Source organism: Metopolophium dirhodum, chromosome 8, assembly GCF_019925205.1.
Source record: "Metopolophium dirhodum isolate CAU chromosome 8, ASM1992520v1, whole genome shotgun sequence".
Taxonomy (NCBI): Eukaryota; Metazoa; Arthropoda; class Insecta; order Hemiptera; family Aphididae; genus Metopolophium; species Metopolophium dirhodum.
The window spans coordinates 2,780,045-2,801,173 of NC_083567.1; the positions used below are offsets into that span (position 1 = coordinate 2,780,045).

General features: G+C 30.9%; 2 protein-coding genes across 4 annotated transcripts; one reads left to right on the forward strand and one right to left on the reverse strand.

Moving 5' to 3' along the window:
• The first annotated feature begins 2,408 nt into the window (after positions 1–2,408).
• On the forward strand, positions 2,409–15,011 carry LOC132951182 (fatty acyl-CoA reductase wat-like). Of its 3 annotated transcripts, none has more exons than XM_061022944.1 (12): positions 2,409–2,723; positions 7,876–8,034; positions 8,777–8,870; positions 9,530–9,652; positions 9,740–9,865; positions 10,027–10,175; positions 11,420–11,529; positions 11,984–12,176; positions 13,657–13,825; positions 13,982–14,106; positions 14,231–14,488; positions 14,586–15,011. In XM_061022944.1, exons 2-12 carry the CDS (start codon positions 7,898–7,900, stop codon positions 14,674–14,676), a joined length of 1,575 nt encoding a protein of 524 aa, XP_060878927.1. In that variant the 5' UTR covers positions 2,409–2,723; positions 7,876–7,897; the 3' UTR covers positions 14,677–15,011. The 3 variants fall into 3 exon arrangements, with proteins under 3 accessions (XP_060878927.1, XP_060878926.1, XP_060878928.1); XM_061022943.1 differs by lacking the exon at positions 2,409–2,723 and adding an exon at positions 4,920–5,101; XM_061022945.1 differs by lacking the exon at positions 2,409–2,723 and adding an exon at positions 5,885–6,010.
• Positions 15,012–15,140: 129 nt separating this feature from the next.
• LOC132951184 (uncharacterized) lies at positions 15,141–19,405 on the reverse strand (the record flags this gene model as incomplete). Its single annotated transcript, XM_061022946.1, has 3 exons — positions 15,141–17,630; positions 18,559–18,756; positions 19,181–19,405. Coding segments are annotated over 3 exons (528 nt in total), but the record flags the coding sequence as incomplete, so codon positions are not given.
• Between the last annotated feature and the right edge of the window lie 1,724 nt (positions 19,406–21,129).

Here is a 21,129-nt window from a genome sequence, read left to right on the forward strand (position 1 = left end):
TTGTAAATTTTAAATATTCAAACAAAATGTACAGAAGGTTAAGGACAACATTTTAAAAAATTGGCCTGATCGATGTCAAGTAGACATATTTATATGAGTTCAAATCAGTTTTCAGAAGTCTTATCGCGTTATCAGGTCCATCGGTATGATTGACAAAATATTGGTACATTTTGGTTAAAATAGTTGTCCGTTTGTAACCCCCTTCATAACATTCTATCTTAAAGCACGTTATTAATTATTTCTAGTCACGTAACAATGACTTACAAATAATAAGGCATCAACAAAAAATTAGTGATATCCCAACAAAAACACTCCGTGTAAAAAAACGACTCAGTTGTGATATCATTTTGTAGCTAAGTCTTTGAACTATAGATATAACTTATGTTAAAATAGTTTGCTAAATAATTGAACTTAGCTTGACGACTTAAGTTAAAAATTCAAAAATATTATTGCGTACCTAATGTGTACATAATATTAATATAGTCTACTATCATTGAAATAGGTAGTGTATTACTAATCAAGGGTTATAAAGTCGCCAAGCCAAGTCGAATTATTTAGCAGACCATTTTAACATAAATGATATCAGCTATAGTTTAAAGACTTATTATAGCTATAAAATGATACCACAAATTTTAGAGTAGTTTTATTTTTATATACTTACACGGAGTTTAGCGGAGTGTTTTTGTTGGGATAATTAATAATAGAAAAAAATTGATAATGAACAACAAACAGAAAATATATAATAAGATACAATAAACTAATTAGAAGAGTGAGACGGTTCAGTATTGGTAATCTTCATAATGCTTACAGGTGGCTCATTAGCAGCATAATTCGTGTTACAAACAGAAATATAAAACGGATAGTTATTACGTGTGGTGAAAGTAGGGATTTTTAAATTAATGTTAGAGAGGAGAATAGGGGAGTCAATTTTACCTGACAGTAAATTAGAAAGAAAAGTTAAATTAGTTTGTATTTTCCTGTCAGCCAACGAAAATAATTTTAGAGTAAAAAGGACTGGAGAATAATCACGTGAATGGTGCTCAACTTTTAATACATGCCCAGAAAAGTACAAAAACTTACGTTGTACGCGCTCCAAGAGATAACAAGAGATAACTCCAAGAGAATATGGCCAATTACACGAGGATATACCACAATACAGATCCGTATTCAAGCACAGTGAAATAATTTGTTCGGGGTAAGAAATTTGAACTGAACACAAACACGTTTGACATACCTATAAGAATTTTTAGTGCTTTACAAGTAGAAGACTCTATAGTGTATATGAGAAAAAAATGATAATTTTGTGTCGAAAACTATTCCCAAGTATTTGACCGTGTTTTCTACTCTTTTAAGCTTATGTCCATTTAGTACGTTACCCCAACATATGGCTTTTCGCGATTTTTTTTTTTGTCAATATTTAGTAATTAATTTGTTTGAACTTGTTTGTCCTGTTTCGGAATTTGTTCGTCATCGGGTATCCTGAAAAATTCAATTTCCCTGTGTGGGGCGGAGGGCTGGTTGAGGAAACGTCCGATGACGAAAAATTCCGAAACACGTCAAACAAATTCAAACAATACGTATTAAATAATGGCAAAAAAAAAAAGACGCGGAAAGACATGTGCGGGGGGCTAGGGTAACGTATTCGGTAAACGACATGGATCTGCATTTTTGCAGGATATTAAGGGTGGCTTGCACAATAACGTCTTGTGGTGCCTTACCGAACCGTTATCGAACCGTTAACCGCGATAACGGTTATGTAAATAAAACTGGGTGTTGCTTGAACGCCCGATAGTGTTAATGGTTCCGTAAATTATTATCGATTACCGGACCTGTAAACTACAGATAGGATTTTGGTTCGGTAACATTTTTTTGATCCGTATTTGTACTTGACACGTAGACAAGAGAAACATCTATAGTCCTGGAGGGGATTTCCCGCAGCTTTATATAGTGCAAGGGCTTTTCATTTGCCGCTAACAATATCTATAAGTTCCTTGGAAAACTAAACAGGGACGTCCGAGGGCCTACGATAAGCTGTAGGTACACGATTTAAAATAAAATCTTAATAGGATTTGCATTCAGAAAGCGCACGGGTAACCCCCTCGCCCCACGCGGTAGCGTTAGAGCGTGCCCAGCGAATCGTCCTGTATACGGTCGTCGAGGTTTCATCCTTTGAAAAACCTTACGATTGTCCGACACAATATCCGGCGTACATCGATGTATATTATTTCGAAGAAAAAATGAGATCCAGCACCGGTTGTTGATAGTCACGTATAATTTTCCTTTTCTCGGGCATGGATGATCTAGGATGTTTGTCTCACCCGTGTCGTGGTGAATTTCCGCTGTTTCGCGTGTGAACTCTAACCATCAAATTGTATTTAAGAGTGTATCGGCGACGTGGTGTTTATGCGGATCCACCGAATAGTCAGTTCCACCACAGCGACCGGACTGTGCACGGGCAGACCTCACGATTACGAACGATTTTCTGTTTTTTTTATATTTTTTTTATCAAATATTGTACTTTCGTTTGTGGCTTGGATAGATTTTTGTCGCTATTTTTTTTTTGCCCAGCAAACATTACACCGTGTATTATTCAGTCATATATATATCATATTGTTGTTATGAAATAATTATAATATATCACACACAGTAACGTTGCGATAACGAAAGTTTTCGCACCAAACGTGCAGAGTCCCGAACATTATTATAGAACAAGGATTGTACAGGTAAATAATATTTTAAATGTCATCTTGACCATAAATTGTTATGAGTATAATTTGAACGGTTAATGCATTATATGAACGATAATAAATATTCTAGTTTTAGTTTTTTGGATTTTTTTAATTCAACTCGTTGTAAAATATCGTATTAAATATAAATCTATAAGAAAGGTGGGCAAGTGGGCGTCGCTCTGCTGTACAGTAGGTTACAAGTGGTTCACTCTAATGGATGGTGTTAAATTTGAACTCAATGATATAATATCATTGTATAAGAAAAACGATTCTGAGCGAAAACGGTTATTATTTTTATGATATTATTGTGAATAAAGTAATTTATATATTTACCTATTTACGTGGATAGACAATCTTATGAGGAATTGTGTATTACATTTTCAAATCTAAGATTTAAAAAAAAAAATTATGAATTTCCAACACAAAATAATTTGCAAATTTTAACGATTTTTAAGTGGATTATCAATATTTGAACTTGTACGTATAAAAACAAATTATGACTATGGATTTTTAATGTTTTCAAACGTCATTGTAACAATATATTAAGAGGCTTATTGTACTTAATTTTCAAGCTTATTTACCCAACAAATAAAATTTTATTGAAATTCGTAGAAAGAAAACGAAAAAAAATTGGAAACTGACATTGTCCGTAAACAGTTCAAAACAAATAAAATTATTTTGAACATTTTGTCGTGTATAGTAATTAGTAAATGTTAATATATATATACAACCAGTGAACATTTCTTGTATGTACGGTCATTTGTTTTAAAGTTACACCAAAAACCAAAATCGATTTAGTCAAAAACCGATTTTGCGTATAAAATTGCAATTGCGTTTGAAAACTACTTGGAATTCATCACTTTGACCTTCTCAAGGCATACCAACTAGATTCACTTTTCCATCAAACAGGATACTGAAGTTGAAAATCGTAGCATCATTATTACACTTGTAGTGTACACAGACACAAAAAATTAAAAATTAAATTAATAAATAAAAAAAATTTAACATACATCATTGTGAAATTAATACATTCATCGCTCCGTTTAAAATCTAAAATGATTATGTACTTATTAATTCAGGCAGATATTAATTGTATACATATCATTATTTAATTTATTTAAACTAAACATAGGTGTAAGTTTTAAATTAATGTATTGCTGATAAAAAATAAGATATTTGGTACAATATTTCCATAAGAGTATAAGACTCATTTATATATTACCACATTATCTGATTATACTTACACATTGTTATATAAATAAAGTGATTTCGATAATTTTCATTTTTTCTTTATTTAATCAAATAAATTAACACCATGCTAAGTGCTACCAAAAGGTGGCATTCTTATTCAAAAATGCCATGTTATGACGTAACCATAATCTTATATACTTATTGTGCTTATATTTTGTATTGATTATACATGTGCTTTTGTGAATTATAATAAAAAAAAAAAACACCAAATAATAATTACAATCTGTTTTTAATTGGTCTCAATGAACAAATAAGATGATTCAATGTCTATAGATTATTACTTTTAACGTCACATTTTAATTCAAAGACATTTGTTTCCGAAAATTTTTGATTTAACTAGGTATACGTTTTAATACAATAATAATAAGTGTAATTATTTTTCAAGTAGTTTTATCTCAGTCTATTAAATATGCTTTTAACGTTTTGATTTACTTTTTAGTATACCAGCTGCCTCCTTGAATTTGACAAATATTGAGTTTTAGGGCCCAAAGTTGACGTTGATTTAATTTGTCGTCAGAAAAATGTATGTATCCGTGTACTTACTATATTACGTAATCCATGAACAAAAGAATGTATAAAAGATGATTTAACCTAAGTTCAATAGTTGTTTTCATTTAAAATTTCGGGGGGATAATTTAATTCAGATCGTTTATTTATTATGGCCGTAATATAATGGTATTAAGTATATTAGGTAATAGGTATTAAGTATTAGGTAATAGGTATTAAGCATTAGGTAATAGGTATTAAGTATTCAATTCGCGTTGAATTTATTAAAAGTAATCGTTAAATTATATTCATGCTTTTTTACGCAAATAGTCAAATCTAAAAAATCATGCATATCTGATGTACGTATTTGTATCGATAATATAAACCTATAGGTAATGCCATTGTCATTTTAAATTATGATACACTAAATAGTAAGTTCAATAACTCGTTCACTTAATAAACAAACTATATTGTTTTTCTATGGTCAAAGGTCTTGACGTACAGTAATTATTATTCATTCATTTTGTCGTTTAACGAGATGGATTTGTAATTTGTATCACACGTTTACGCGCCGGGTTGATGGAAACATTAGAACACAATATTGAAGAGAAATACTTCAAAAATTATATTATGACGTAACTATTAATCATTTATTATATTTTCAAGTATAAATTTACGAATACCTGCTTTTATTCAAATAATATTTATGTCAACGTATTATTATAAGTATTAGGTACATCGTACATCGTTTTAATAATAATATCCAATTATATGACCGTAGAAACGTTCTAACTTCGTCGAAGTTACCGTTAAAATCGTGTGCCTGATAAATATATATACCAAAGTACTGCTGAAATTGAACTATTTCTATTGTTCAGACATACTCTTAATAATATAATTATCATATTTTATTTCGTGTTTAGGTGTAAATTTCTAAAATATAATGTAATAAAATAACATCTTATAAAGTTTAGGATACATACGCAGGACCGTCGCAAGGTCGGTATAAGTAACGCGAATATCATTTTGTGTAATAATTGAATATTAAACGAATTGAAGCTCCCTCTACATGTCAATACATATTTATTATTACTATATTGTTCTTCGGGCCCCATCGACTGAAAATATTTAGCTGATGGAGCTGTTGATAGTAACCCAATGTTTTTGTCAACAATTATTAATTCCCGTGTAGATGCTTTCCATAACACCTTAATACCTTATGCATAATACTCGTAGGTCAACTATATGTATCTGTACCCAAGGCTGTATTTAAATATTTTTCCACCTCCCAAAAAGTTATTTCTTAAAATGTAAGGTTATTATTACCTACCTTTTATTTCGGGTCATAATTTATGACTCATAAATGTGGTTAGGTTTTGAAATATTTTTTTGGAAACCTTTGTTTTTCAATGAGTTAAGAACAATCAGTGATGCAAACAAAATTTGTCGGTCGGACTTAGTTTCAAAGTTATACACGAGTTTGGGAATTCCCATCCATCAGGGGTTTTTTTTATTAAATTTCTTTATTAACAATATAATATACAGTAAGTACAATTTCTGATTTCACTAAAATTATAGAGATAAAAAAATCACAGTTACAAAAAAAAAAATCAAAAATATCATTTTTGATATTTTAATAATAAGGTTTTAAAGTTTTGAAGTTTTTTTAATATTATAACTTCTACAGAAGATTTGACCAACTTTTTTTATTGTACCATCATTAAGCGTGGAAAACACACATTTTAGAGAAAAAAATTTCACTCCATTCCTTCCAATATTTTCATTTATTAGTTATCTTTTAAATCTCTAGGAAAACCATTGTTAAATAAACATATTTTAGTTTTTATAAAAAAAAGTATACTGTTTATTTTAACCTACTTAAGTAAAATAAAAATGAATACATATCTTATTGCACATTTTGAAACATTTGAAAAAATTTTAAATTGAAAGAATCATTTGACATCACATTTGAAAGAATCTAGTACCGTTGGTATCCGAGTAGTTATGGTTTCTACTGTTTCTAGTACTTTATACTTATATTATAAAAATAAATTATAAACTGAAAAAAATGTATTATTTATTTTAATTGCATATTTTCTGATCTTAATTTTATTAATAATCAAGACGTAGATATTCCGCAAAAGTAAAATAAACATTATTATTATGTTGTGTTTTACTTATTTACAACAACGCTAGTTGCTATCATGTCATTATCAGTTATCCAAGGAATTATTATTGTTAGTATAAAAATAGATTTGAAAGAATATTATCATCCTAAAATAAACTTTGGAGAAATTTCCACCAAATCACAATACACAGGGAAAAAATGTGGGTAAATGGATGTCGCTCTGCTGTACATTAGGTTACAAGTGGGTCACTGTAATGGATGGTGTTAAATTTGAATTCAATGATATAATATCATTCAATCATTGTATAAGAAAAACGATTCTGAGCGAAAACGGTCAGTCAGCCTATGATATTACTAAGTATATTTGATATTATTGTGAATAAAGTAATTTATATATAACCTATTTACGTGGAACCTTGTTTTACATTTTCAATCCTTAGCTATAAAATTTGAACATTTTATAAATTTTTAACTACAAAATAATTATTAAATTTTAAATTAAATACATTTTGTGAAAATTTGAACTTTAAATCCTTATAAAAAAAAATTGTGCCTATGTATTTTGAATATTTTTCAACTGCTATTGTAACAATATATCAGGATCCTTGCATTAAATTTTCAAACTTTTTTACGCAACAAATAAAGTTTTATTGACATCCATAGAAAAAAATACTGGAATAAAATAAAATTGGAAACTGAAAATGTTCCTAATTAGTTCAAAACAAATCAAAATATTTTGAAAATTTTATCGTGTATAGAAAATGCTAATATAAATGACTAGTGAAAATTGCATGTGTATACGTTCTTTTGTTTTAGAGTTACATCTAAAACCAAAATCGATTTTGTGGAAAACCGATTTTGCGTGAAAATTCCCGTTTTTTCTTAATTTTAATGTTGTTTTTCCCGGCACTTTTGAAAACTATTGGAAATTTTAAATTTTGATCCATCCAATGCACCAACGATATTCACTTTCCCATCGAACAAGATACTGAAGTTCAAAATCCAATCATTATTTCGACTACTTATCGAGTACACAGCACAAAAAAAAATTTAAAAAAAAAAAAAACACACATCATTGTAAAATCAATACATTCGCCGTTTCACAATCTAAAAACATTTTTTGAAATACCGAGTTAGTTCTATGATCAGAATTTATAATATCCTTTGTGTGATATTTTTAAATGTCTTAAACTCTTACAGGATCTTTTTCAACAACAACAACAACAACATTGTTCATTGTTGGTATATTTTTTCACACTTCGTATTGTTTGGACGTTTCAGGAAACCTGTCGATATTGCAGTCATGGATAAGTTCGACTCGAACAGCCAGAGCACAGCTCATGACCTTTCGGAAATTCAATCTTTTTACAATGGTACGTCGGTTTTTTTGACTGGCGCCACTGGATTTGTGGGCAATTTAATACTGGAAAAACTAATCAGGTAACAGCTATTCATTCGAACACTTCTATATTATATCACACAATACGGCATTGTTTAATCGAATTTAAATTGTTTATTGTCAATGATGTGCATATTTTGGGTGTTCACAACACAATATATTTATTAAATATACTATTCAGACACACAATAATATATTGATTTGTCTATATTTATTGTATAGTAATATATATTATTACGTGTAAATTTAATAAATTCAATACAATCGTTTGATTTTAAACTTAAATAGTTAATTGATATTAGAACACAGGGGCTTAAAACTAGAAACTAAGACTTAAGAAGACATTTCTGGCCATGTACCTAGATTAAAATAAATTAGCATAAATTGTTATAAAATATAAAAATTATCAAATATTTTGTTTGTTTAGTTTTTACTAAGAAATTCAGGAAATATTTTGACACTTACATTTTGCATAGGTGACGTACGACTTAATGATATTCCTTCATACGTACATCTTTGTTTCATACTATTTACAAAATACAGTAAATTATAACAACAATTTTAAATATTTTATTTGTTCATTCAAAAATTCCAATATTGAAACATAAAAATATTTAAATACCTATATGATTAAAAATAAATTTTACATTTTTACCGACTTAATAATTGAGATCACTTAAACTTTGTTTCTATAATAATTCTTGATGTAATATATTAAGAGTTAAGTCAACAAAATATACATAACAGTAAGTTAATAAAAATTGTTTTGTTCTTTTATTTCAGAACTTGTTTTGGAGTTAAAAAAATTTATGTCTTGATCAGAGAGAAAAAAGGAAAAACTACAGACGAAAGGTTTAAAAAACTCTTCAATGACCCAGTGAGTTAATATTCTTTTTTTTTTTTACATTTAGTCATTTAGATAATATTTTTAGACATTTAACTATTATTATATACAGATAATAATTTACGATTGGTTTTGAATGTATAATTATATTAAAAGAGTTATCGACCTCTAAAAGAGACGATTATCAATATTAGGAAATTTAAATAGGTATAATAATATAATGTATTCATATCCACAAATACAATATAATCATAAATATTTATTTAAAAGTATTATTTAGACAAAATCTGTTATCTTAATAATAAAATTAATTAGTAAAAGTGAAAAAGAGTATATTTTAGTACAATTAATAGTACAATTTAAATATTTAATAGAAAAAAAATTTACCAACATCCACCATGTGTATGATCGGAATACATTTAATCGTAGGAATATTCTATACCTACATGTTTGTTAATTTGTTTATATTATTATTTCTCCTTTTTCTTATAGTAATAATAATAGATTAATTGAAAGTAAGTGAATAGCACTACTGTGAACGTAAATTCACTAAGGTATCAATAAAATAAAGCATGGCCAAGTAGCCAAAGAGTAATAAAAATCAGTGATAAAAAATAATTAGATGCCGTTCATACATTTTTAAATTTACATTCAGTTAAGTAAAACGTGAGGTGTTCGATTTATGATTTCAGTTATTTGCATTAATGAAAAAAGAACAACCCAACTATTTGGAAAAGGTCACGGCAGTAATCGGTGATTGTTGTTTACCAAATTTAGGGATACAAGAGCAATACATGGACATTATGAAAGATGAAGTAATAATAATCAACAATAATTATTATAATAATTAAAAACCGTTAGTTTTTGTTTTATCCTAACACTTTTTTTTTTTTTTAACAAAGGTTAACATTGTTATACACTCCGCTGCTACAGTAAGATTTGACGAACATTTAAGAAAAGCGGTTAACATCAATATAGTCGCCTTGCAGGATTTGCTGAAAATGAGCCAAGAAATGAGAAACTTAAAGGTTAGTAATGCGCATAAGTATGCACGTCAATTGTTCTATATTTTTTTTTTATATTAAATCATCCATAGTAAAATTAATAATAACATAAAAAATGCAATACTGCCAAATTTAATAGTTATTTTTTTACTTTTGATTTATTCATAATAACTGTTTTCGTTTAGGCTTTCGTTCATATTTCAACCGCTTATTCGAATTGTGCTGGGAGAAAAGTCGTAGATGAAGTGTATTACAAACCACCAATATCTGGAGACAATTTGTTTCAGTTCATGAACAGTCTTGACGATGACTACATCACCAGAATTACTCCTTCGTAAGTATGGCGCACTTGTATGATCTGCAGTACCCGTGGTTAATATATAGAACAAATGCCCCGACTTCATTGAAATTAATTTGTTCGAATAATATAAAACTAATACATTTCGAAAAAATAGATAGTTAATTTAATACAATTTATTTTTTCCTATACTGTTTAAGACTTTAAGAGCGCTGCGACACGATTGCACACTTTTCCTTTTTTTTACCTTATAAAATCACAACCGGATTGCTTACCAAATGATATGTAATATGTATATAATGTGGTATATACTACCACTATGTATAATAATTTATGTACTACATAAAAATATAAAATAATCTATAGGTAGTAGGTAGGTACAATAGTTACGTAGAAAATGCTCCTACGTCTAATTTTGGAATTCCCAATTATTTACTTAAAAACTATGTAGAAACAGATGCATAATTCCCCCAACTTAAGGGGCAGATCAACCATCAGAAGAAGCCAGAACAACTCATATCCCAGAATCTTTTCATATGCATTATGCAGTTTTATACCTCGCACCCATCTGTTCACCAAATAATAATCATATATATCGTATATTCATCACACATCGTTTGGTGCTCAATCTTGTTGTGGTTTTACCAGGATACAGAGATCGGGGCGCAATCGTGTTCAAAATTTGGTGCACAATCGTGTTGTAATTATTCGGGTTAAAAAAGGAAAATGTGCGCAATCGTGTTGTAGCCCTTTAAGGGCATTTGTTGTCTCCGTCTTACAAGTGCGTAACATAACAAATTAACGCTCAGCACAACACATACCTATAACTTCGTTCGTTTAAACATTAGAGTGAATTGACCTATTATGAAAAATGAAAATTTATGGTAAGAACATTATCTGTGTTTATACGTTGGTTTTTTACGATAATTCAGTTTTTAAGTGAGTTATGAACATTTTTAATTTACGGTATATTATATACGCATAACTTGCTAAAAAATTGAACTATCGTACAAAATCAACATTAAAACACAGATAATATTCTTACCATCAAGTTTCATAAGTCAATTCACTCTAATGTTTAAACTAACGAAGCTACACGTGTTCTGTTGAGCGTAAAATTACGATGTTACGCACTTGTAAGACGAAGACAACAAATACCACTGTTACGTCCTCTTAAGAGTGCAGGCCGCACTTTATGAGTAAAATTCTTCGACGGTTGAAAAATGTTTTCCAAAATAAATGAAAACAACTGTTTTACCATATGTTTTTTATACATATAGAATGCTGAAGGAGTGGCCAAACACGTATGCGATGACAAAAGCAATTGCCGAAGGCGAAATCGCAGTACACGGCAAAGGGTTACCCATCGGGGTGATAAGGCCGTCGATGAGTGAGTATACATTATGTATAAATACGTTGATCCTATATAATTTTATAGTGTAGTAGCGAAACCGTGGTCTGAAGCCTTTAACCAAATTTGAGTACTCTTGTCAAATGATAAAATACAATAAACTATTTTGTTAAATATTGTTGAATAATGATTACCTTTGTAATAACAATAATAATAATAATAATAGTATTAATAAAAATAATATTTTTGACAATAATATGTTATAATAGCCACCAGAAACCGTATCATATAAGTTTAAAATACAAATGCAGTGTGTTTCCTTTTAAAGGTAACCCGACATATTTCAATCCAGTAACCTCGGATTGCCCCCCCCCCCCCCCCCACTAACCACCACCAAAACATTTCTGGTTGCAATACTGTTACTGTGGATCGTTGCCGTTGTCGATATTACGAAGAAATAATACGTTTTTGGTAAATTTATTTTGAATCGTAGTAGTGGCCACTGACAACGAACCGGTCCCCGGGTGGATCAACAACATCTACGGACCAACAGGGGTCTGCGCGGCCACCGGCGTTGGACTCATGAGGTGCATGTGCGCCGATCCCGACCAAATAGCCGACATCGTGCCCGGAGACTTCATCAGCAACGCCGTTGTGGCCTCTGCCTGGGACATCCACAACCAATGGTGAATAACTTTTTTTTTAGACTTTTACAGCCCTTTAAGGCCCATCGCCGCAACTACATATTGTCTTCATCCCCCTCTATCATTTGTACATTCTTTTGCGTTCCTTACGTTCATAAGTTCAAAGTCTTTTTGTACTCTATCCACCCAGATTTGTCTAGGGCGTCCTCGAGGTCTCTTAGTGTTGGGTTTCCATTTAGTTATTGATCCAATCATTCCCTCTGATCTCCATACATGTCCCGTCCAATTTATCCTCGTGCTCTACAGGAACCCAATAATGGTAGGTTCCTTATAAAGATTATCCAATTCTCCGTTGTTTCTCATTTCATACTATTCATCGTTATTTCTCTTTGGACTGAAGATTTTCCTTAATATCTTTCTTTCAAACACTCCTAACTTTCCTTCGTCCGATTTTGTCGTGACCCATGTACCGCATGCATATAGAGCAATTGGTTTGACTAAGACTTTGTATAACGTTATTAATTTAGACTTTATTGGTAGACATCTTGATTTGAATAGTGACATTAGACTATAGTAGCATCTATTTGCTGCCATAAGTCGTTTTTTAACTTCTTCATGGCTATTAGCATTTTCATTGATCTCTGCGCCTAGGTACTTGAAGCTCTGTACCCTTTCAAATTTGTATTCATCAACTTTTAAATAAATAGTATTGTGATTTCGTCTCAAAGTATCATATACTTTGTTTTTGACTCGTTTATCTTCAGATCAATCTCTTTACCTTCACTTGGTGAATAACTATTTTACAAAATTATAGTACCCAAACGTAGAATATGATAATATATTCTTATGATTTCGCGTTCGTGTGGCACCGATTTCGGCTATCGTCGTGTTATTGTGTAATTTATAAGGAATTCGAATATTTTCTCCAGCCAACGACTAACCCCCCTCCCCACAACCACACAAACAGAAGACAGTGGTCGCCGACCCTTTCTAACAAGTGAGCTAGATACTTTAAAAATTTTAAGTATCTGGTCATGTTTGATCACTATTTATTTAGGTATATTATTTATATCATTACATGCAGCACAATAATATTATTATTTTATTATTTTATTATTTCTCCATTGGAATTTGTATTATTTTCTTCACTGATAAATACTTTACTCTGTACATAACGCGTAAAAGTGTGTTTAATTTTACGTGCGCGATCAACCGATACTGGTATAATCAATATTTTATATGATCAAGCAATATACAATTTTTTTTATAGCCATTGAGATAATATAATATTTACATCGGCTTGCGCCTATTCGATAATTGAAAATAAATAATAATTGCAGGTTATGGTTTTAAATACACCTCGTTTGACCGCTGCAATCGTATTATCACACTATTACTTTACGAGTTCAACAACAATTAGTTATATTGTAGATTTTCGTTTTAGATGTTTTGATACATAACCTCAGTTCCGTAATGGTATGACATGTAAAAGTAAATTAAAACATACAATTAAACATTTTAGGAAAGAGCATAGAAACTCCAATTGTGAAGTTGAAGCAGACGGTCTGAATAAGGAACAGTTCGTGCCACCAATTTACAATGTCGTTTCTTCGAGCTCTAACCCATTAACATGGAGAGAATTTTTGGCGTTCAACACAAAACATGGATGCCACACACCCTCTGTAAGAGCGGTGAGTGTTTCGTAGATGTTTTTACTCAGATAATACCTGACATAATATAACATAATATTATGTTTAATTCAAAAAAAAGTTATTGATATTATATTGTATTGGATTATACCTAACCGGAAGAAAATCATCGGTTTTTTTCTCATTTGTTGTACATAGATCTGGCCATTTATGTTGAGGCTTACCAAAAACAAATACGAATATACAATTTTGTGTTTTCTCCTCCACATCTTACCCGCGCTCATTATCGATTCCTTAGCCAAACTAACGGGAAGAAAGCCACAGTGAGTACACGAGACACCGAAAAATATAATTAATATTATATAATATACGACCCAAAATAAAACGCGTCTTCTCGAAGACCTATCGTTTATACCTAACCTAACCTAACCTATTTTCACTTTTCAGATTATTGGATGGTTACAAGAAAATGCACAAATTCTCCGAAGTCATAGCGTACTTCGCACTACAATCGTGGACGTTCCACGACAACAACACAAAGTCGCTAATAAAAAAGCTGTCCAAGCTGGACCAGTCCCTGTTTAGGTTCGACGTGGCCAAATTAGACTGGAATGAGTATTTCAAAAAACACGTGTTGGGCATTCGACTGTACATCTTAAAAGATCCAATGGACACCGTGCCGGAAGCGTTAAGACGAAATAAAATGTCAGTATAATATTCACAGTCTGGCAGACATTTTGTCGTTATTTTTTATCGCCAGTATTTTGCAGTTTATTAATTATTTTCCTATTTATGTTTTCAGATTGTACATGATTCACTACACGTTAATGTCTTTTTTGGTGGCATTATTTATGTTAGTAGTTTATGGACTGTTCCTACTATTCGGTAGGTAATTCAAATCTCTGTTGTGCCCTAAATGGTAATTATAACTGTACATAACAAACAAAATATATTTGTAATATGAACCTATTATAATACATGTCTCACCTACTTACGATGTATTTCACTTTTACTCAAAGTTGTGTATTTTTATGAAAATTGTTTTACTTGAATTTATTTAAAATTCGTTAACTTAATTTTTCAATACCTATAGATACTACAGTGTGTATTATCATTCATTGTACAAACTCGCTCTTTTATGCACGCACATATGCTATATATTATAATATTATGTAGGCATAATGTGTCAGTATTTTTTGTAAGTGGAATAAATAATTATTATTGCAAATATTGAATTATTGCATATGGATATACATATTATACCTCATTTTCAAAATGCTGGTGTTTATTACGTCATTAATTTTAAGATTATTGTGTGTAATTAAAATGACTTTTAGTTATTACATATTACAGTGGCGTAGCAAGGGGGGGCTAAGGGGGCCCCCCATTGACTATGTTGACCTTAAAATTTTATCAAGATTGATAAAAAAAATAAATAGTGTAAATAAAAAACATATTGTATTTGTATACTTAGCCCCCCCCCCCCCCCCATACAAAATTCCTGAGTACGCCACTGACTTATTATGTTCATAAAATTACTATAAAAAATATATTTGGTGAAATAAATTCCTTTTTAAATGTATTATATTTTTCGTCTTTAACAATGGAATCTCAATTAGGTTAATTGGCCGTAGCCTCCATTTTTACCATTATTATAACATATAATATGCCTTTAATAAAGATTTTGATACATTAAAAAATGAGATGAACGGACTAACCTTTTTTCCGTGACTCAACTCACCTACTAGCCTTTTATACCCGGTGTCACAGTCAATATTTACCCCCTATATTATTACCGGGTAATAACATACCGGACTAATAATCGCCTGTTATATCGGGACCCATAATTAACCAAGAAAAGGTCATTTTGAACCCGATTTACCAATCCTGTTCATAAAAAAAATGGTCAATGAGTGATCTATCCCTCTCATCCTTCCCCACCCACTGTTTGACCACCACTGAAACGAATAATTAATTGAATCTATTGGAATCATTCTATAATTATGAATATTTTCAAGCTATGCGTATTTAATGATGTTGCATGATTTTTTTTCAGACGTTTAAATAAATCATTAAAGATTAAACTGAGTTTTTTTTTTTATTGATCTTTTAAATAAAATCGACAACAAAGGCCATTAGTTACAATTAGTTACAAACTGATATGAGATGGTGTGCTTAAATGCAAAGATAAGTTATATAATTAGGTTAAAACATTTTTTTTTTATATACGATTGTAAACTGAGTTTAATATCAATATAAATGATTAGATGAATAATAAATAATTTACTATTATAAAATATAACGATGATATATTATATATGTATATGGTACACACTATTAAGTTAATTGAAATGCATAAAATATTATTGGTTTAAAGTTCAAGATTCTCTCTGTACGATTGGGTTGTGTATCGTATGTACATTATATTTTCTATATACTGAATAAAATGTAACATAGGCGTGTCTACGGTGGCAGCTAAGGGTGCCTGGGCTGCCCCTGCAACTTTTGAAAGGTGCCGGTCAACCGAGTTTTAAGTGAGAAGGGTTACAACATTTATTTATTTTTTAAAACTTGATTTTTTTGTGGGTATCGTTATAATTACCATTTACTTACTTTCCTGACTTCCGAAATCGGAAATACCTACTATAAAGACTTCAGACTGACGATGACGGTACGGCACGCATCTAGGTATTATTGATATTATTGTTGTATTATTTTTGATTTGTAGCTAGGTGGTGTAATCCAAGACTGTAGATGAATAATATTTCTGAAGTTACTGTATATTATTATTGTAAATAGATAATTTAGACTTTTTTTAAATTATATAAATATTTAATTGTGAAGGGGGGCTTAAAAAAATACGACTTTGGGTGTATAGGGTTTTTTTCGGTTCACTAATAAGGTAGCGCCGATCATTAGCTAGGCTGCCTATGGTGTGTAACTTATACTTATTAAGTTGTGCGACGACTACTCAGTGGTGGACTTTACTGTGTTGGTCGTAGTACCAGGGTTGCAGTTGCAACTTCCAGGAGGTCTACGTCGCACGCCGCGGTAATAACCGTATAATATATATACTTATAAAATAAACACTTAAGTATGTACCTATAGATAAAATATTGTATTTTTTAATTTTGTTTAAATGTGATAGTTTTGTACAGTTAATTTTCAAATATGTTAGCTTTAACTGTCAAAGGGATTTAAAACCGTTTTTAGATCGACGTTTATGTTACTTAGTTTTTAAAAGGATGGAGCTTATTTTGACGCCTCAAAAAAAATTTGGAAAATGTTACTTTTTTCGAATTTAGGTATTGGTGGCATACCTGTTGGTTGCTTTTTAATAGAAATTTTACTTTTAGTGAATTTTGTGGTGGAAAGATTTCCGAGTGAACTTCCAGACTAAGCTACATAGTTTACGGCACCATCGAGTAACAATTTTCAAAAAAAAAATGTTTTCAGATGTATTAGTTTTAACTGTCAAAGAGATTGAAAACGACGTTTTTGTTACTTGGTGTGGGGACCTTAAAAATTCATCTTTATCCATTTTTGAATTCAGAGCAATGTAAAACTTTTTTTTTTTATGTTATTGTATATTTCATTCAACTTCTTATATATTATGTATATTTTATCTTTTTTTTTTCGTCAAAAGTTACAACAATATATTTTAACGATTATAACGAACAATTCGCGAGATTACAATATTCGTCATATTTACACATTATGTGTATTTAATGTTAGGTAGTTTTCAACCCTTGTACTTGATGTAGTTGCGAATAAAGCACCTTTCTTTTTGTTGAGTTTCCAGATATCTGTACAATTTTACAAATTGTTGTGAATCCGTTTCAATGTTCTAAAATAAACGATAGGTAACACATTTTATTGGTTTTTTTATTGTTTTTCTTTACTAGATTATATTATATAGTAATATTCGTAATATTGTATATAATCATAGTTGTATACTGTGTAAAAGCATTCTACTCTTGGTTGTAAATAATAAATTTAAAACAACAATAATTTAATATCAGATTATTAGAAAACAAATATGGCACACGGATTGAAACAATAATTTATATTACGTTTTCCAATTTCCAACTACACGGAATGGCTGCAAAGAAGTGTTGTTAAAATATATTGTTTGAGTGCCAGTATTAAACATTTTTATAACCACTGAATATTTATATCTTATTCCACGCGAACACGCGTCCTAATAATGGATTTTGCTGTTTTGGGTGACTTACATAATTAGTCTGACATCTAGTGGTACCTATATATTTAGAAAAATATATCTAATTTAAAAATTGCATAGAAGAACCGATTAAATTTAAATCGAACTGAGAATATAATCTCATGAAATTTTCCTCTACCCCTTTCTAAAAAAGCGTATAATCAACACTGAAAAAAATTCTTAGAAATAACGTATCACTATAAAAATATAAGTTTGCATAGTTGATCTTTTACGGTTTGCGCGCAGTTCTTGGTTGAACTCTTGACGCCTTATCGTTACACTCGAGTAAGATCAACATATCGTGTGCGGGGGAGGGGGTCACAAGTTCGAACGACAAGAGGGCGAGATGCGTGTTGAATTCAATCGACTTTTCTCTGCAAATACCCTTATAACACGTGCTCGCGTAGTACTGCACAGGAACATTCTATAAAGCCTGACACATTTTTTTTCCATTTTATTCTATGCTTATGTATACCTGTATAGGTACTTACGCATTTACGTTTGCGGAACTATAAAAACGGAAACGAAACGTATTGCAGGTAGGCATACTCACGCGGACGGACATTTTTCCGGACTCGCTGATGACCACCGGATATGACGAGAAAACGCCGTCGTTGATGTGCCCTGGTCGGTGTACGACAATCGTCATGCACACTGTCCTGTCGCCCGTGCCCCGACACCAGTCGATTATGTGATGGCACACCGCCGATATAACGCAATGTTTGTAGGTCTTGACGGTCTGCACTGCTTCCTGTACACGTCGCACACATAATAATATATTTTATTGGAATTCAATGCGGTCTGGGCGACTTGGTGAAAAGTCGAGTCGTGGTGAGGGTGAAAAATTCAAAAATGTAAGGTTAGAAAGTTGGTATATAGCCATACCTATACTGGAGCGTGTTAGATAATATGCATTGATTGCGTCAACAATACTATTACGTTATTATAGTAAGACCACAAAGAAAATATGATATTAAATATTATAATATTATAATACATTTTATTTTTTCGACGTAGGGCGCGTAATATCAACATTGAACAAAAATCAATTTCACTTGTGTTCATAAAATCAAAATTAACTTTTATATAGTATTATAATATTTACACGTCAATAATCTGTAGTCTTAATAATAATTTCCAATATATTATAATATACGAGCGGTGCAGGTGCGTACAAACTGTGGCGTAAAAAAATTTCTGATCCAATTCGAAGTCAAAAGATCCATAACTTTCTGCGTTTTCACCGTGCACTGCGATTCATATTTTCTCGGTTCGAATTTCGTTTTTTTCTTAGCGTCGGCTATGTCCAAGAAATGTTTGCCCCAGACGTATACGTCTGACAGTTCATGCACTTCGCACTGTTGCACACGAATAAGTGTGAATACATAATTTATTATATATTTTAATTTTTAAGGTTCAGGAATTCAAAATGAAAATGTAATTGATTTGATTATTTACGACGAAACACAAATTATACATATTATGGTCATTAACAAAGCATATGGTGTTTACTTTTCCACAAACGAATAAATAGGTACCTACAATAACTGAGTGGATAGCCACAATAGAGACTGATGAAAAAATACCCGAAAATAGTGTTTAAGCATTAAAGAATATTATTATAACAAACCAATAGTTTTGAAAAATGTTAGCGTTTTGGTAATAATATTTCAAAATAAATCATAAATATTTCGATATACGTTTTGTCGTTATTCTCATTTCTATATCGAGTCTCGATCATGGCTCACTAACCGTGTTTGTTGTATTTTCATTTTCAATGAAAACAAACACTCCATTCTACGTTGAATACGAAGTGAGTACTACTATACGGTCTATAGTCTATACCGATATAATAATATAATCAACATTTAAAGTATGAAAGATTAGCCTTAATATAATAATATTATGTTTCGTCGTACCTACAGGTATTGAGCCTATTTAATCGTGTTGTTGTTATTTTTATTTCGAAAGATTTTATACTATTCATCTTTGCACTATGCGTGCTCCGTTTTTTTACGCAGGTATAATCGTTGCTAAATTTCATAACGAAATCGTCGATGTATTCAAACATAAGTGTGATGTGCATATAACGTTATAAAACAACTCGTCAACAACGAAATCGCACCATTGGCGGTATAATAATATATAAATAGCAATAGGTATTATGTTGTAGATATTATTGAGTATTATTTTTATTTTTTATTGATCCTTAAGCCCGGCATCTATGGCCATTAGCTGTTAGTAGGGTTGTATTGTGGTGGTGGTAGGGTTTTGAAGTGGTGGGTTTTTACACGTGAGTGTTTGTTTGGCGGAATTTTTGATTGGGCACCCATAGGTATCTGCCATGCCCGGCGGATTTGGTAAATTGAGTCCTATATTATTATTTTTAGGTAAACTGAGTCCCCTATAAAAAAATTAAAGCGGTGAATTAAGTCCCCTGTAAAAAAGTTAAAGCGGTGAATTGAGTCCCTTGTGAAAAAATTAAAGTGGTGAATTGAGTCCCTTATAAAATATTTATTCTAGTAAATTAATAATGCTTATCAAATATGTAATCAATGTCAACTTTTAAATGAATAATACATTATAACACATATAATAATTAATATTTTCAATAATAATAATAATAATAATAATAGGTAATCAATGTCAACTTTTAAATGAATAATACATAATACATATAATAATTAATATTTTCAATACCTAATAATAATAATAAATAATACTCTTGATATTAAACGGGTAAATGTTGATATAGATGTGCTTTATACTCGCAATAACTAATGGTGCACGCGCGATTATACGTATAGGTAATTTTGAAAACTAGTCTAATAATATACGAGGGACTCAATTCACCGCTTTCATTTTTTTTACAGGGGACTCAATTCACCGCTTTAACTTTTATACAAGGGACTCAATTCACCGCTTTTAAAAAACAGTAATTTTGTTTGAGACTCAATTTACCTACGCCCATGCTTGGGTGGGGGATGGCGGCACTCGTTCTCCGGAGACCGTGACTTGCCGGAAGAAAAATGCCGCCCGTGACCAAGGAATAGAACCGGCGCCGGCTGAGTCGCAACCGACGCCTTAGACCGCTCGGTCACTCCGTCCTCCTGCATATTATTAT

What these genes read in the sequence shown, in the direction of transcription:
- LOC132951182 (XM_061022943.1), top strand. Translation starts at nt 5,046, where the DNA reads ATGGAAACATTAGAACACAATATTGAAGAGAAATACTTCAAAAATTAT. An exon ending in ATCACCAGAATTACTCCTTC is followed by an intron (nt 10,176 to 11,419) that starts GTAAGTATGGCG and finishes TTATACATATAG; the next exon opens with AATGCTGAAGGAGTGGCCAA. An exon ending in CTAACGGGAAGAAAGCCACA is followed by an intron (nt 14,107 to 14,230) that starts GTGAGTACACGA and finishes TTCACTTTTCAG; the next exon opens with ATTATTGGATGGTTACAAGA.